At 38.3% G+C, this 18,685-nt stretch overlaps 1 protein-coding gene across 5 annotated transcripts in view; it reads left to right on the forward strand.

The window, feature by feature from the left end:
- LOC104115209 (subtilisin-like protease SBT2.4) overlaps nucleotides 1–17,430 on the forward strand; it is a 33,386-nt gene extending 15,956 nt beyond the window's left edge. For all 5 annotated transcript variants that reach the window (XM_018777329.3, XM_018777330.3, XM_018777332.3 and 2 more), the window contains 4 exons: nucleotides 12,634–12,971; nucleotides 13,052–13,319; nucleotides 13,397–13,669; nucleotides 16,886–17,430. In XM_018777329.3, coding sequence (XP_018632845.1) covers nucleotides 12,634–12,971; nucleotides 13,052–13,319; nucleotides 13,397–13,669; nucleotides 16,886–17,295 — 1,289 coding nt within the window. In that variant the 3' untranslated portion in view covers nucleotides 17,296–17,430. The remainder of the gene's footprint in view (nucleotides 1–12,633; nucleotides 12,972–13,051; nucleotides 13,320–13,396; nucleotides 13,670–16,885) is intronic.
- The last annotated feature ends 1,255 nt before the right edge of the window (nucleotides 17,431–18,685 follow it).

Below are 18,685 nucleotides of genomic sequence, written 5' to 3' on the forward strand. Positions count from 1 at the left end.
GTTTAATTTTTTTCTTGTAGAGACATAATTTATTGGGATCTCTTCATTCTTATTATTTTCAGGTACCTGGGCCTCCTCTGAGGTCTTATCATTTGTTATGTCATATGGTTCTTTTTGAGCAATTGACTCCATATTATGATCCCCTAGATCATTTGTTCCTTTTCTCTTTCGGGCATTTTTATCTTTGGAACCGACTGGTCTACCACGTTTCAAGCGTGGTTTAGACTCATTTGCATTTATAGATTGTCTAGCCGGGACATCAATTCGAATAAGAGCATTAACAGCTGCAATATGTGACTTAGTCACCCTTTGTAGGTTAGTAAATGCATCTGGCAGTTGATTTGCAATATTTTGCAAATAAATTATCTTTTGAATCTCGTGTTCACATTGATTTGTTCCAGGATCTAAATGAGATAGTGATAATGCATTCCAATCTATCTTTTTTTTCTTATTTTCTCCCCTAGTATTGGGTATACTGATTCATCAAAATGGCAATCATCAAATCTTGCCGTAAATACATCTCCAGTCGTAGGTTCCAAATATTTTATAATAGAAGGAGATTCATACCCAATATATATCCCCAACCTTCTTTGGTGTCCCATCTTTGTGCGTTGTGGTGGAGCAATTGAAACATATACTGCACATCAAAATATTCTAAGATGGGAAATATTTGGCTCCTGACCAAAAGCCAATTGTATTGGGGAGACTTTATGATAACTTGTGGGTCTGATTCACATAAGAGATACTGCATGAAAAATAGCATGACCCCATGCCGAGATGGGAAGTTTTGTTCTCATAAGCATTGGTCTAGCAATTAATTGGAGGCGTTTGATCAATGATTCCGCAAGACCATTTTGAGTATGAACACGAGCAACTGGATGTTCAATTGTTATCCCAGTTGATATGCAATAATCATTAAAGGCCCGGGACGTATATTCACCAACATTATCAAGACGAAATGTCTTAACTCCATAATATGGAAACTGTGCTCTTAATTTTATTAATTGAGCTAGTAACCTCGTAAATGCCAAATTGCGGGTTGATAACAAGCACATATGTGACCATCTTGTAGATGCGTCTATCAAAACCATATAATATCTGAATGGTCCACATGAAGGGTGTATGGGACCATATATCACCCTGTATACGTTCCAAAAATGCAGGAGATTCAACTCCAACTTTAATTACTAATGTCTAATAATCAGTTTGCCTTGAGAACATGCAGCACAAGAGAATTCTTTAGTTTGAAGAATCTCCTGGTTCTTCAATGAATGACCATGTGAATTCTCAACTATTTTGCGCATCATATTATAACCGGGATGGCCCAACCGGTCATGCCAAATAATAAAATCATTAGTAAACTCCTTATTTACTATGGCATGTGATTCAACTATACTAATACTAGTGTAGTATAATTCGGAGGAAAATGCGGGAAGCTTTTTAAGCACATACTTCTTTTCCGCTTTTATTGTAGTAATATAGAGTTATTCAACCTTTCCTTCATTGGTGGTCTCAATATGATAGCCATTTTGGCGAATATCTTTGAAACTCAACAAGTTTCTTTGAGACCTACTACAATATAATGCATCATTAACAGTCAATATAGTTCCTCCTGGTAGTAATATAGTCGCTCTTCCAGAGCTCTCAATTAATTTTGTACTACCAGATATTATTATGATATTAGCTTCTTTTGTAATTAAATAAGTGATATCTCATATCTTTTAATATGGTGTGTGTCGTAGCACTATCCAGAAGACATTTCTTCTTTATTATTCATACGGCCAAGGCCAACTGAAGACTGAGAAGTTTTCATATTCTTCATAAAGAAAGAAAAAAAATACATCATAAGTAATATTGAAAAATTTAAGAACAAAAGAAACTATATTTAGGAAAGTAAATACTGACAACATAAAATGTTTTATTCAAAATATGAACTTCGATAACAAAATACATTTATACTTATAGTTTTTTTTTCAATAATAAGTCTTCAGTTATGATGCTCAAAGAAGTCTCCAGCTTCTAAATGAGTAATATGTGCAAGGCCTTCAAAAATATCATCTTTATAGGCAAAGTTTGCTTCAACTCTATCATGATTATTCATAGGGCCCGCATCATTTTGAAAGGTCAAGTGAGTCTCAACATTATTTTGTTTCCCTTTTATAGAGGCTTGATAAAGTTTGACAAAATGTTCAGGTGTACGACAAATTCGTGCCCAATGATTTTTCATACCACATCGGTGGCAAATATTACCTTTGTCTTTTGAAGGATTATTCTGAGAACCCTTATTGTTCTCTTGTTTATAACGACCACCACCATGGCGATTATTATTTCGTCCTTTTGCCACGCCCACGTATATTCATACGGCCACGATAATTATTGTCTTATTTCAGACTTTGGATCTATCGCTACCATATTCGCTTATGGAAATGGAGCTGGTCCAGTGGGGCGAGCTTCATGATTTTTCATTAAAAGGGCATTATGTTGTTTAGCCACCAAAAGGCATGAAATTAACTCAGAATATTTCTTAAAGCCCTTTTCACGGTATTGCTGCTGTAACACCATATTTGAGGCATGAAAATTGGAAAGAGCCTTTTCCAACATGTCCTCATCATTCATAAGTTCCCCACATAATTTTAGTTGGGAAATTATTCTATATACAACAAAATTATATTCACTTATGGTCTTATAATCTTGTAGACGTAAGTGCATCCACTCACGACGAGCTCTTGGCAATACCGTGGCCTTTAGGTGGTCATATCATTCCTTCAAACTAGTCCATAATTGAAATGGATCTTTCAAGGTTAAATATTCACTTTTTAACCCTTCATCGAGATGATGTCGAGGGGAAATCATGGTTTTCGCCTTATCCTGACTTGATGCTTCATTTCCTTCTTTAATAGTGTCACCAAGACCTTTAGCGTCAAGGTGAAATTCAGCATCAAGTACCCATGACAAATAGTTATTCCCAGAGATGTCAAGTGCCATAAATTCAAGCTTTGACAAATTCGGCATAGTGAAAACTATCATAGAAATAAGTGAATTAGAATGATAAGAATTATTATCAATGAAAAATTTAGTGCATAATCGTGTATTAATATTCTATATGTATAATTGTTAAACAAACAATTATGTGTAATGCGATGATAAATTAGTTTTTAATATTACACACAAAAACTTTAGACATGTAAGTATATTTTCATAGAATAAATAAGCTGGATTAATATTGTGAGAAAGCACGAGAGAAAATATGTTATTTATATTGGATGAATGAATATAATACAAGAGGTCCTTATTTATAGCTATACACTACAATAACATATTATACCCATTCCAATGTGGGACAAGACTATATTATGTACGTAATTCTAAACTAACACTCCCCCTCAAGCCGCTGCATACAAATCATATGTACCGAGCTTGTTACATATATAACCAATACGAGGGCCAGTGAGGGACTTAGTGAAAATATCTGCAAGTTGATCATTCGACCTCACAAACTTTGTACCAATCTCTCCTGAAAGTATCTTTTCTCTTACGAAGTGACAATCAATCTCAATGTGTTTAGTTCTCTCACGGAACACCGGATTTGATTCAATATGAAGGGCAGCTTGATTATCGCACACAAGTTCCATCTGACTGATTTCACCAAATTTCAACTCCTTGAGCAATTGTTTGGTCTAGACTAGCTCACATGTTGCCATAGCCATTGCTCGATATTCTGCTTCTGCACTAGACCGAGCAACTATATTCTGTTTCTTGCTCTTTCAAGACACCGAATTGTCTCCTACTAAAACACAATATCCAGACGTAGAACGTCTATCAGAAGGTGATCCTGCCCAATCAACATATGAGTATCCAACGATCTGTTCATGACCTCGATCCTCAAACAGTAACCCTTTGCGTGGAGCCGATTTTATATACCGAATAATGCAGACAACTGCATCCCAATGGCTATCACAGGGAGAATTCATAAACTGACTTACAACACTCACAGGATAAGAAATGTCGGTTCTAGTCACTGTGAGATAATTTAATTTACCAACCAGCCGCCTATAGCTTGCAGGATCGCTAAGCGGCTCCCCCTGTCCTGGCAGAAGTTTAGAATTCGAATGCATCGGAGTGTCGACAGGTCTGCAACCTATCATCCCTGTCTCCTCAAGAATGTCTAAAGTATATTTTCTTTGAGAAATAACAATACTTGAGCTAGATTGAGCAACCTCAATACCTAGAAAGTACTTCAATCTGCCTAGATCCTTTGTTTAGAAGTGCTGGAAGAGATGCTGCTTCAGATTGGTAATACCATCCTGATCACTGTCAGTAATTACAATATCATCAACATAGACTATTAGATAAATAAAGAGACTTGAAGCAGAGTGCCGATAAAACACAGAGTGATCAGCTTCACTACGAGTCATGCCAAACTCCTGGATAACCGTGCTGAACTTACCAAACCAGGCTCGAGGAGACTGCTTTAGACCATAAAGTGACCGACGCAAGCGACATACAAAGCCACGAGACTCCCCTTGAGCAACAAAACCAGGTGGTTGCTCCGTATAAACCTCATTCTCAAGATCACCGTGAAGAAAGGCATTCTTAATGTCCAGCTGATAGAGAGGCCAATGACAAACCGCAACCATGGATAGAAAAATGCAGACTGATGCCACTTTAGCCACGGGAGAGAAGGTATCACTGTAATCGAGCCCAAATATCTGAGTATATCCTTTGGCAATAAGACGGGCCTTAAGTCGATCAATCTGGCTATCGGGATCAACTTTGACTGCATAAACCCAACGACAACCAACAGTAGATTTACCTGAAGAAAGAGGAATAAGCTCCCAAGTACCACTTGTATGTAAATCATACATCTCGTCACTCATAGCCTGTCGCCATCTTGGATGAGACAACGCTTCACCTGTAGACTTAGGGATGGAATCCGAGGACAAAGAAGATATAAAAGCATAATGGGGAGATCACAGACGATGATAACTCAAACCGATATAATGAGGATTACGGTTAAGTGGTCCGTATACCTTTCCGAAGTGTAATTATTGTACTAGGAGCAGGGTCTGCAGTAGGAGTAGGGTTAGGTGCAGTACGAGAACCAGTTGGGCCTGATGTAGGGCGCGGACGACGATGATAATTCAAGAGTGGTGTTCCTGTGGCTGGGGAACTAGGAGGAACACTAGACTCCTCAACGGTTGGTATGGGTGAAACCTCTGTGGTCGAAGGTGGAGGAGCTATAGTAAACTCCTCAAAGGTCGGTATAGGTAAGACCTCAGATATATCATGGTGGTCAGCAGAAGTAAAGAAAGGTTTAGACTCAAAAAATGTGACGTCAGCTGACATAAAGTACCTACGAAGATCAGGTGAATAACAACGATATCCCTTCTGAACACGAGAATAACCAAGGAAGACACACTTGAGAGCACGATGAGCTAACTTATCATTCCCCGGGGCTAAGTTATGAACAAAACACGTGCTCCCAAAAACACGAGGTGGAAGAGAGTATAAGGCTGATTGGGGAAACAATACTGAATGCGGAATCTGATCCTTGATGGGAGATGAAGACATCCGATTAATCAAATAACAAGTTGTGAGAACTGCATTGCCCCCAAAACGCAACAGAACACGAGATTCAATTAGAAGTGTGCGAGCAGTCTCAATAAGGTGCCTATTCTTTCTCTCTGCAACCCCATTTTGTTGAGGGGTATAAGGACAAGATGTCTGATGAATAATTTCTTGAGAAGTCATAAACTGCTGAAACTGAGAAGATAAATATTCTAAGGCATTATCACTACGAAAAATGCGAATAAAAACACCAAATTGGTTTTTGATTTCAGTACAAAAACTCTGGAATATAGAGAATAACTCAGAACGATCTTTCATTAAGAAAAGCCAAGTACATCTTGAGTAATCATCAATAAAACTAACAAAATAACGAAATCCCAAGGTTGAACTGACTCTACTAGGACCCCATATATCAGAATGAACTAAGGAGAAAACAGACTCTGTATGACTCAACACTACGTGGAAAGGAGGCTCGGGCATGTTTCCCAAGCTGACACGACTCACAATCTAATGTAGACAAACTAGATAAACTAGGCACCATCTTCTGAAGTTTGGATAAACTCGGATGTCCTAAACATCTGTGGATTAGGTCTGGAGGATCTGTAACTAAACATGTTGTGGAAGGACTGTGTAAGTTAAGGTAGTAAAGGCCTTCTGATTCACGTCCTGTACCAATTGTCCGTCCTGTACTGCGGTCCTGCATAATAAAGGAATCATCAGTAAAATATATACCACAATGGAGGGCACGAGTCAAACGACTAACAGATGCAAGACTAAAAGGACAGCCAGGGACATAAAGAACGGAATCTAGGGTGATAAAAGACAAAGGGTTAGCTTGTCCAACACCTTTTGCCTTAGTTTGACATCCATTGACTAACGTAACAGTGGGAAGAGATTGTGAATATACAATATTCGACAAAAGTGATTTATTACCAGTGATGTGATCAGAAGCGCCCGAGTCCATGACCCATAGTCCAAGAGTACTAGACTGGGAAACACAAGCAAAAGAATTACCAACAACAGAAGTATTAGTCTGGGCAACCGAGGTTACTTGTGTAGATGTCTGCTTACTTGCTCGATACTGAAGGAGCTCATTATATTCTTCTTTAGATAAAGAAAATCCCTGGTTACCTGTAGTCTCGGTCTGAGCAACGTAAGCATTTTTGGGTGGACGACCATGTAAGGAATAGCACATTTCACAAGTGTGTCCAAGTTTGTGACAATAAGAACACTTGGGTCTAGATGTTCCAAAACGACCTCCTCCTCGTTTATTTTCCATAGTTTGAGACGCCCGAACATCCACTATCTGGGATGCGAGAATAGAGGAATCAAGTATCTGTGACACTGGGTGATTTGGTGCTGCAGCAAGGCGGAGTAATCGAGAGAATAATTCATCAGCTGTCGGGACAGTCGGACTAGCCAAAATCTGGTCGCGTACTGAATCAAGATCATTAGGAAATCTAGCGAGGGTAAGAACTAGAAGCATCTTGTGTCGCTGCTCTTGTTGTTTTTCCACATTAGCAGAAACTGGCATCAACTTCTCAAATTCCTCCATTACTGCCTGTACTTGACCCAAGTAAGTAGACGTATCTAGTTCCTGCTTCTTTAAGTTTGTCATCAGCGATATCACATCATAGAAGCGAGATATGTCATTAGTGTATAAGGTACGAGCCTTTGCCCAAACCAAATAACACGTCTGGAATGGACGAAACAAGGGCATCAACTTGGAATCAATAGATCGCCACAGGATGCTACATAACTGAGCATCGATCTTTGCCCAAAGTGCTATCGCCTTTTCATCACCTTCGCTAGACTGTTTGATTAGATGATCTTGAACACCTTGATCTTTACACCACAACTCGACAGATGAAGCCCAAGCTAAGTAGTTTGAACTTCCCATTTAAGGTTCCGAGGTAATCATAACACTAGAGCTCCATCCTGAACAAAATGGCAAACCGTCAAATCTCTCCTCCCCCTCCCCCCCCCCAAAAAAAAAATGTGCGATCAAATATTCTTTAATAAATTTAGTAATTAAAGGTTATAATATAGTTTATAATATTAAAAAATATATAATGTAAGTCATACAATAATATCAACTATACCCAATTAAAGTAAGTCGGGGAAAAGTACTAAAGAAGTTGGAAAATAAAATGTTTGAGCACTAATTAAATACATATGCAAAAAATAAGCATTGCCTCTCGATGAAGAGTCATTTCAATTGGAAAGGCTCATCATATAGTGGTCAGAATTAGAAGTAAATATTACTCATAATTAAAAATTGTATGCGGTAAAATTAGTTAATGACAATGAAGAGGTGACACATGGAGCTGAAGACAGGTAGGATGTGAGTCAGCAAATAGTAGATGCCGGTTGCAAGCATTTGACTGATGTTAGATGAATCTCGAAGACAGAGTAGCCGATGATAAAGATTCAAAGAATTGACACCGATTAGCATTCAATGAGCAACCGTTACAAAGAATATTTGCATTTATAAACAATTGTTATGCATCCATCAATGACATTTTTATTCTCATTTAAGAGGAGCTTGATTTGGTTACTTGTCTTCCAAAATAAAGCTATAAATAGGAGAATTAGCATTCATTGTGGACACAAAACATTCTGTACACAAAAGCTTAAGTCAGCTCTCATCTCATAATACTATTTTTCGTCTTTATTCTTGAATATTGTTCTCACTTCTGTTACCGGAGAGGCTAAGTTCATAGTTAGGCTTGTATTTCCTTCAAATTTAATTCATAATCTTACTTTTGTTCCTGTTTATTTCATATTTCTGGATCAAATTAATTCACGCGTCTATAAACCACGTTAAAACGTTTATATTCTCCGTCAATTGTTGCTAACAAATAATGTCATATTATTACAAGTAATAGTATTTATGAGCAAGAAAAAAGAAAATGGCTGAAAATAATTTATAATCTCGAACTTTGCTTTAAAGCATAAACTCTCGCTCCAAATTTGAATAATAGACATTATTACCCTCTTATCTCAATTGAGTTTTTTAAAATGCTTATTTTACCACTTTATATTCTCAACGTTTGTATCTTTCTTGACTTTTTTTTTAATCATGTTACTATTTCTCAATTGTACATGAACAAAGGCGATATCCAAAATTGTAACAACTATAGGGGTATCAAGTTACTAAGTCATACCATAAAAGTTTGGGAGAGGGTGGTGGAAAAGAGGGTGAGGAGAACTGTGTTTGTATCTGATAACCAGTTCAAGTTCATGCCGGGTCGTTCAACTACGGAGGCTATCCACCTTATTAGGAGGTTGGTGGAACATTATAGGGATAGGAAGAAGGATCTGCACATGGTGTTTATTGACCTGGAGAAAGCGTATGACAAGGTACGTAGGGAGGTTCTTTGGAGATGCCTGGAGGCGAAAGGCGTGCCAGTTGCTTACATCAGGACGATTAAAGACATGTATGAGGGAGCTAAGACCCGGGTTAGGACGGTGGGAGGCGACTCAGAGCATTTTCTGGTTGTTATGGGGCTGCACCAAGGATCTGCGCTTAGCCCATTTTTATTTGCACTGGTGATGGACGCACTGACGCACCATATTCAAGGGGAGGTGTCATGGTGTATGTTATTCACTGACGACATAGTTCTGATTGATGAGACGCGAGGCGGCGCTAACGAGAGGCTGGAGGTTTGGAGACAGGCCCTTGAGTCTAAAGGTTTCAAGTTTAGCAGAATTAAGACAGAATACCTAGAGTGCAAGTTCAGCGCCGAGTCGAGGGAAGTGGGCGTGAACGTGATGCTTGAATCACAGGTCATCCCCAAGAGAAGCAGTTTCAAGTACCTTGGGTCGGTTATATAGGGGGATGGGGAGATCGATGAAGATGTTGCGCACCGTATAGGGGTGGGGTGGATGAAGTGAAGGTTAACATCTGGAGTCCTATGTGACAAGAAGGTGTCACTGAGGCTCAAAGGTAAGTTCTATAGAGCGGTGGTTAGATCAGCCATGTTGTATGGGGCAGAGTGTTGGCCGGTTAAGAACTCGCATATCCAGAGGATGAAAGTAGCAGAAATGAGGATGTTGAGGTGGATGTGCGGGCACACTAGGATGAATAAGATTAGGTATGAAGATATTCGGGAGAAGGTGGGCGTGGCCCCGATGGATGACAAGATGCGGAAAGCTAGGCTCAGATGGTTCGGGCACGTGCAGAGGAGAAGTCCAAACGCCCCAGTAAGGAGATGTGAGCGGTTGGCTTTGACAAGTATAAGAAGAGGTAGAGGACGGCCCAAGAAGTATTGGGGAGAGGTGATCAGGCAGGACATGGCGAGGCTTCAGATTTCCGAGGACATTGCCCTTGATAGAAAAATGTGGAGGTCTAGCATTAGAGTTGTAGGATAGGGGGTAGCGGAGCTCTTTGCTACTCCGCACCGGGTGAGAGGCTAGTCTGACAGGGTTGTGTCCTAGAGTGCTAGTGGTTATTGTTGTGTCCACACTTCTCTTTCACTATTCATAGTACCGAGCCTTTCTTAAGTGCTACTGTTATTATTTTTCATCTATTTTCTGGTACTTTTGATTATGTTATTATTTTTATGCTTTCTGCTGTTGGTACTGATATATTGTCTTTTTCGTCTGCTTGAGCCGAGGGTCTATCGGAAACAACCTCTCTACCCCTTGGGGTATGGGCAAGGTCTGCGTACACTCTACCCTCCCCATACCCCACTTGTGGGATTTTACTGGGTTGTTGTTGTTGTTGTTGTTGTTGTTACTATTTCTCAGTTTTAAATTTATGTTCATAGACTTACTATAGAACAAATAAATCTAATTGAAAAAAATAAAAAGTATCATTAATCAAGCATATAAATTAATAAGATTGAATAATGAAAGAGATGATCGATCAGAATAAAAAATTAAAATAAAAACTATTCGTATCAATAATTTTTTTAGTAGCAAACAAAACTAATAAAATGCACTTACACAATTTGTCATGACCCAAAATTCCGCCAAGTCGTGATGACACCTAATCCAACTCGCTAGGTAAGCCAAACAATGAATAACACAATTCGAATGAAATATCATCAATAAGCAATGAATAAAATAGCTGAATACCTCATGTGTAGGTGCGACTTTGCATCTACGACCAATCCTCCGCAGATGCGGTGTACCTGAACCAACAATCAATGCAAACTCCGAAATAGTTATAAACCACTCCCAAAAATCACCCGAGCCCCACAGGACCCAATCCAATTATACCAACCAATATAAATACATATTCCAAACTTATCCAAAGGCTAAAAATACTAAAAATAACATCAAAACTAAGAATCGTCGATGAAGATCAATCTCTTAAGTTCATAAACTTTCAACTTCAAACTAATCATCTGATTCAAGCCTAACCAATCCGGAATGAACCCGAACTTTGCACAAAAATACCAAATGATGAAATGACCTATTCCAATTCCCAGAACAATATTCCCCTAGTAGCCCCAAAGTCAATTCCCAATCAAACTTGTGAACTGTCATGACCCCAAATTCTCACCTTAGGATGTCGTGATGGCACCTAGTCTCCAAGATTAGGTAAGTTTAGTACATGAAGAGATCTAACAGAAATAACCAATTCAACTATATAAGAATTAAACTGATAAATAAAATGACGTAACTAAAGCTGAACAATAGTTATACAGTCCCCAGAACCGGTAGTACAGAGTCATAAGCTCTACTGAGATACACTAGAATCTCTAAGTACAATACTGCTTTGGAACAAAGATAAACAGTAGCAAAGATAATGTCAGGAGGTGACTCCGAGGCCTGTGAATGAAACGGCAGGTATACTTTGAAGTCTCCAATCGCACAAACACAACTCTTAAATCCAACACGATCCGAAGTACCTGGATCTGCACAAAAAAAATATGCAAAAGTGTAGCATGAGTACACCACAACGGTACCCAATAAGTATCAAGCCTAACCTCGATAGAGTAGTGACGAGGCTAGGTCAAGATACCACAACTCGACAGATGAAGCCCAAGCTAAGTAGTTTGAACTTCCCATTAAAGGTTACGAGGTAATCATAACACTAGAGCTTCCAGAACTAATGTTTTTAGACCCAAAAATATCAAATCCCAAAGACATCGTTGCAAATTATTACCAAATAAGAGAAAAAATCAACTGTAATCCACTGAAACAGAGTAAGGAAGCACTGAAACATAATAATGAATTACTGTAGCTGCCGGAAGCTTACTGTAGCTGCCGAAATCTACTGTAGCTGATGGAAAAAACTCAAAGTGGTCGGAATGAGACAAAAGCAGTAGGGGTAGGATCGCAATTACCAGACGACCCAACTGTTCTGAAGGGACTTTTTCAAAAAATGGCCGGAAGTGGGCGTACGCGCCGAAAGCAGTAGGGGTAGGATTGCAATTACCAGACGACCCAACTGTTCTGAAGGGACTTTTCAAAAAATGGCCGGAAGTGGGCGTACGCGCCGGCGCGTGGGGGCGCATGAGGAGGCTTCTGCCGGAGAGTTTTACTGGGGTTTGGTCGCTGGACAATGACTACTCTTGTGATAGTGTTGGATTTTGCACAACACTGACGGAGATAAAGCAGACGCAAACAACCTTGAAAAAGTCGTCGGAAAAAGACTTCCGGTGACTGATTTCTCTTCGCGGAATCGCTGGAATTTATGCACATCGATAAATCTCTCACAGTTGCTCTGATAATTAGTCTAATTATTGTAATTCAATTTAATACTTATCTATTTATGTGTAGGATTAAACTTCTTCGTAGTTTATATAATGAAATAACAATTTAACCGAAACTTATTGTTTTCACTCAATGATTATTATAATCATATTCAAAACAAGTTATGCATATGGTAATTAAATTGCAGGTTAAAGAAGATCCTAATAGAAACGTTATAAACATAGGAATGTATACCTGAATCGGAAAAGAAACTGACTACCTCTTTTAGGAAGAAGATAAAATTCGGATGAAGCAGATAACCTCAGTTGGTTAGAACTTCGTGCTGATAACGTATTAAGAAATGAGAGCAAACTAGAAATATAGTAATGGAGAGAAGATATTTATGTGTTTTTGTAGGACCGACATTTGGAGGTGGATTGATTCAGTATAAGCTGGTTTTGGCTAAGGATGCGGTAAAAACAAATAGCACATTTTCAAGAATTTTCAATGCGGATGAATGCCAATACCCAGAGGCATTTGACCCTCTTGTTGTGGAAGACAGTGTTGTGATTTGCACATTTTCAGCTGGTTTCTATAATGGGAATTCCAGTCTTATGGGCATCATACATACTGCCAACCTTATTGGATTCAAAGCGTTTGTTTTTGTTGCAAATCCAACTTATGGAGATTTCATAGCGGAGCCTATTCCTTTTGCTACTCCTGGCATTATGATACCAAAAACTACTGATACCCAGGTCTGGCTGTACCTAATTAATTAACAAGTAGATTTACAAGTATATATATATATATATAACTTCATCAATTGTATTTGCAGAATATATTGCAGTACTATGAAAGAGAAACTGTAAGGGACAAGAATGGTTTTGTGGTAAGATATGGTGGTAGAGCAGCCATAAGTGAAGGAAGAATTGCTTCTTACAAGGGTAGAGTTCCTATAGTTAGTAGATTTTCGTCAAGGGGTCCTGATTACATTGATCAAAGTAAAAATCCTACTGATGTACTTAAGCCTGATATTTTGGCTCCTGGACACCAAATTTGGGCAGCTTGGAGTCCCATGAGTGTTTTAAATCCCATTCTGTCTGGTATCTATATATGTTTCTAGCTAAATTTTTTTATAACTACTCTTCTAGTATAAAGTTAATAATAATCATATATGCAGGACATAATTTTGCCCTAATGTCTGGTACAAGCATGGCAACACCTCATATTGCTGGAATAGCTGCACTAATAAAGCAATATAATCCATCATGGACACCATCAATGGTAGCTTCAGCAATGTCAACCACAGCCACCACTTATGACAATCTTGGGGACCCCATTATGGCTCATGGATTTGATCTCTACACCTTATACACTTCTGCTCCTTTTGGTTTTGGTGCTGGCCTTGTCAATCCCTCTCGTGCTCTCCATCCCGGTCTCATCTTTTCAGCAGGTATATCTGTAGTACATTTCTATATATATCCATCTCAAGAAAGCAAATGGTAAATTTCTAAAGAGGTTTGGAGAGTTTGATAAAAATGGTTATGCTATTCCATTACAGTATCGTAAAGCTGCTCAAGATAGAAAAGACAAATACAGATCCTAATCACTAATTGACAAAAGAAAAATGCAATTCCCGATCACTAATTGTCTGAAGATCAGGGATTACAGATTGCAGAAAATAATGTTGAGAAAAAGAATTTGCAGGCAATTATGGTTCCTTATTATGCCCCCGCAAGATACGCGGTGAGGGAACGACGCCTATCTTGGACCGATCACAACAAAAATCTGTTGTAGGCACCACTTTGGTAAGAGAATCAGCGAGTTGTGAGAAGGAACATGTCGTACAACAAGTGTTTTGTCCCTGACTTGCTTCCGAACAAGATGCTTCATGCGACTGTGGAAGATTGGGTTTGAGACAAAAGGTTGCACCTAAATTGTCACAGCAGACCATGGGAATGTTTGAAATGGAGAAGTGAAGTTCTTTCAGGAGATTAACAATCCAATTGGTTTCAGCTGCGGCATTTGCAAGCGCCTTGTATTCGGCTTCAGTGGAGGAACGAGCTACTGTAGTTGCTTCTTGGATGACCAGATAAATGGAGAACCCCCAAGAAACACGATATAAGCTCGATCCGGTGGAGCACCAGCCATCTGGATCATCTCCCTAGTCAGAGTCAGAGAATGCTACTAGATTGAGAGGTTTATGAGGTGCTAGTAGCAGACTATAAGAATCAGTTGCTTTCAGATAGCACAGAACCCTCTTGCTAGCTTGCCAATGTGAATGAGTGGGACGATGCATGAACTGAGATAGGCGATTTACTGCAAAGGATATACCAGGACGGGTGATAGAAAGATACTGAAGATCACCAACAACTTGACGATAATGCTTTTGATCCGTGGGTGCAGTGCCATCATTAAGTGTGAGTGGAGCAATGCTGCAAGTGGAATTTACTCCTTTGCCATCAAGCATATTGAATCGATGAAGAAGATAAGCAATATACTTTCTTTGTGAGAGGAGAAGACCGGCAGATGTATGACAAACCTTAACACAAAGAAAGTAGCTAAGAGGCTGTAGATCTTTCAGAGAAAACCGGGCTGCTAGAGCTGTATTCACTTCAAGTACGTTTGCATCAGAAGAACCTGTCAATATAATATCATTGACATAGAAAAATAGAAACACAACATAGGTCAGACCATGCATTGTAAAAAGTGAGGTATCCGACTTAGAACCAACAAACCCAATAGAGCAAATAAATTCTTGAATTTCTTATAACATGCACTAGGGGCTTGGCGAAGACCATAAATTGCCTTATGGTGTTTGCAAACATAAGTAAGATACTTAGAGTTGACAAAACTAGGGGGTTGCTCAATGTAAACCTCATCCTCTAGTTTACCTTTGGAGAGATGCATTGTTCACATCATGTTGATAAAGAAGCCATTTGGAGTATGTGGCCAAAGTGAGAATCAGACGGATAGTAGTTGGTTTTACCACTGGACAGAAAGTTGAGGTGAAGTCAATACCAGGGCGCTGATGAAATCCTTTTGCAACTAGCCAACCTTTGAATCGATCTAGATTTCATCTGATTTTTGTTTGACCCGAAAAACCCACTTGCAGCCGATGATATTTCGGTTTGCAGATGGAGGAACGAGGGACCAAGTCTTGTTGCGGACAAGGGCATCAATTTCTTCATGCATTGGATCTTTCCATGCTGGACTACTTCTGTATATGTGCGAGGAGCCACAATAGTGTTGGGATCTAAATAACATGACGCATGCGGAAGCTAACAATGCAAACTAGTATAAAAATATAAAACTATTGAGAGAAAAATCTCCCCTAAACAAGACTCTTTAATGACTACATTGTGGATGCTATTGTTGTTGTTCTTATTGTGAGAAGAAAACGTCAATTTGTAGAAGTACAAAACTTCTCCTCCAAGAAAAGAATAATGCATATGAATGAGATTTATTCCTTTTAGGAGTTTTTTTTCCTTCCTTCAAGAAAGGGAATCCTAATAGATTAGAAATTCGGGGCAAAATCCTAAAAAATAGGACCTGCTGATTCTAAGAGAGCTGAATAATCAAGTGGTTTCTTCAGTTTGAAGATATTGTGCTGGGACCGAGTGACTACATGAGCTGGTGGCTGAAGTGGACTATTTACCTGTTGCAAAGAAGAGTTTGAGGCATCTTCACTCAATTTCAGAATAGGAGCAGTTGGACATGAGACTGTTGATATTATTGTAGTGAGCGGAGCTGGAGTAGTGGGTGGTGAAATTATGACATCCAATGGCATGGATACGGGAGTAGATATTGAGGGAACTGAGGAGATATCAGGAGTGAGTATAGGTGTAGTGGTCTTTGATGATGTAGGTGGAGTGTGGTCAGTAGGTATAACATCAAGTCAAGAATGAGGAGTGGATTCGGAAATCCGAGGTAGGAGAAGAAACATGGTAGAGAAGGGAAAATTATTTTCTATAAAAACAACATAGCGAGATAAGAAAAAACTTTGGAAGTGGATGGGTCAAAACACTGGTAATTTTGTGGAATACCCAAAGAACACACGACTTGGACATAAGATCAAGATTATGATTAGAATAGGGACGTAGCCAAGGATAGCACAAATAGCCGAATGTACAAAGTGTACTATAATTTGGTGAGGTATGAAATCTATAGAGTCGTGATTGGGACTTACTTGCGTATTGTTGAGCAAGTTTCGTCCAAGCTGCATGAGCAGTTGGCAACCAGAGGTGCAATAGTCAAGTTTTTCGTTCAGGATCTATGGCCGGTGGACAAGGAATGTATGAGGTGAGATCATACATTCCATGTTAGGTAGTTGCTGCTTCCAGTTAATTTGAGTGGCTGGATTAATGGTGACGAATTGTCCACCTTGACTTGAGTGATAAAAATGGTTATGCTATTCCATTACGAGCGAAGCTGCTCAAGATAGAAAAGGACAATACAGATCCTAATTACTAATTTGCAAAAGAAAATTACAATTGGCTGAAGATCAGGGATCAAAGACTACAGAAATAATTATGTTTTCTTATTAGTTAGAACGTAAACAATTTGAAGTTGATGTTTTTTTTAAGGAACAATTTGACATGACAAATTCTAAGTTGAGTTACCAAAAGTGCTGATCTTTCATCTCATTTATTTATTCTTATTGAGACAGGGTACGAGGATTACATCAGTTTCCTGTGTTCTTTACCAAATATTGATAGTGCAATAGTGAAAAGTGCAACAGGAGGAGTTTGTGGTGAGTTATTTGAGAATCCATCGGACCTAAATTTGCCTTCGATTACAATAACATCCCTTAATGGATCGCGACTAGTACGTCGGACAGTCATGAATGTGGGAAGCAAAGCAGAGACGTATGTTAGTGCAGTGTTGCCACCAAAAGGAGTGATGGTTGATATACAACCATCTTGGTTTAAAATAGCTCCACAAGGAACCCAACATTTGCACATTACACTCAATGTCACCCAGCCTCTTGATGACTTTACTTTTGGTCAAATTGTTTTAACGGGATCTTTACATCACCTCGTCAAGATGCCACTATCAATTTTCCCCAAGAGGCAATGACTAACGTGATAGTCGATCATATAGTTATATACTCTTATCTTGTGCCTTTGTAGCTTGCCTCTCATTGTCGACATTACCTATGTACTTTCAAAAATAAGACAGTGTATTAAGCCTTTCTATTACTAGTATTTTCCAGTTATTGACCATTAGGAGATGCAATTCATTGAGTGAAACAGTCAAATCGATAATTGATGAATTGCCGTCTGTCCAACTTCATATCGGTTCTTTGTTGGAATTAAAAGTTATAATATAGTTTATAATATAAAAATATATATAATGTAAGTCATACAATAATATCAACTATACCCAATTAAAGTAAGTCAGGGAAAAGTACTAAAGAAGTTGGAAAATAAAATGTTTAAGCACTAATTAAATACATATGCAAAAAATAAGCATTGCCTCTCGATGAAGAGTCATTTCAATTGGAAAGGCTCATCATATAGTGGTCAGAATTAGTAGTAAATATTACTCATAATTAAAAACTGTATGCGGTAAAATTAGTTAATGACAATGAAGAGGTGACACATGGAGCTGAAGACATGTAGGATGTGGGTTAGCAAATAGTAGATGCCGGTTGCAAGCATTTGACTGATGTTAGATGAATCTCGAAGACAGAGTAGCCGATGATAAAGATTCAAAGAATTGACACCGATTAGTATACAATGAGCAGCCGTTACAAAGAACATTTGTATTTATAGCCAATTGTTATACATCCATCAATGACGGTTTTATTCTCATTTAAGAGGAGCTTGATTTGGTTACTTGTCTCTCAAAATAAAGCTATAAATAGAAGAATTAGCGTGGACACAAAACATTCTGTACACAAAAGCTTAAGCCAACTCTCATCTCATAATACTATTTTTCGTCTTTATTCTTGAATATTGTTCTCACTTCTGTTACCGGAGAGGCTAAGTTCATAACCAGGCTTGTATTTCCTTTAATTTTAATTCATAATCTTACTTTTGTTCCTGTTTATTTCATATTTCTCGATCAAATTAATTCACGTGTCTATAAACCACGTTAAAACGTTTATATTCTCCGTCAATTGTTGCTAACAAATAATGTCATATTATTACAAGTAATAGTATTTATGAGCAAGAAAAAAGAAAATGGCTGAATATAATTTATAATCTCGAACTTTGCTTTAAAACATAAACTCTCGCTCCAAATTTGAATAATAGACATTATTCCCCTCCTATCTCAATTGAGTTTTCTAAAATGCTTATTTTACCCCTTTATATTCTCAACGTTCGTATCTTTCTTGACTTTTTTTTTAATATCATGTTACTATTTCTCAGTTTTAAATTTATGTTCATAGACTTACTATAGAACAAATAAATCTAATTGAAAAAAATAAAAAGCATCATTAATCAAGCATATAAATTAATAA

The sequence above is a fragment of the Nicotiana tomentosiformis genome, chromosome 11 (assembly GCF_000390325.3).
Source record: "Nicotiana tomentosiformis chromosome 11, ASM39032v3, whole genome shotgun sequence".
In the NCBI taxonomy this organism is placed as follows: domain Eukaryota; kingdom Viridiplantae; phylum Streptophyta; class Magnoliopsida; order Solanales; family Solanaceae; genus Nicotiana; species Nicotiana tomentosiformis.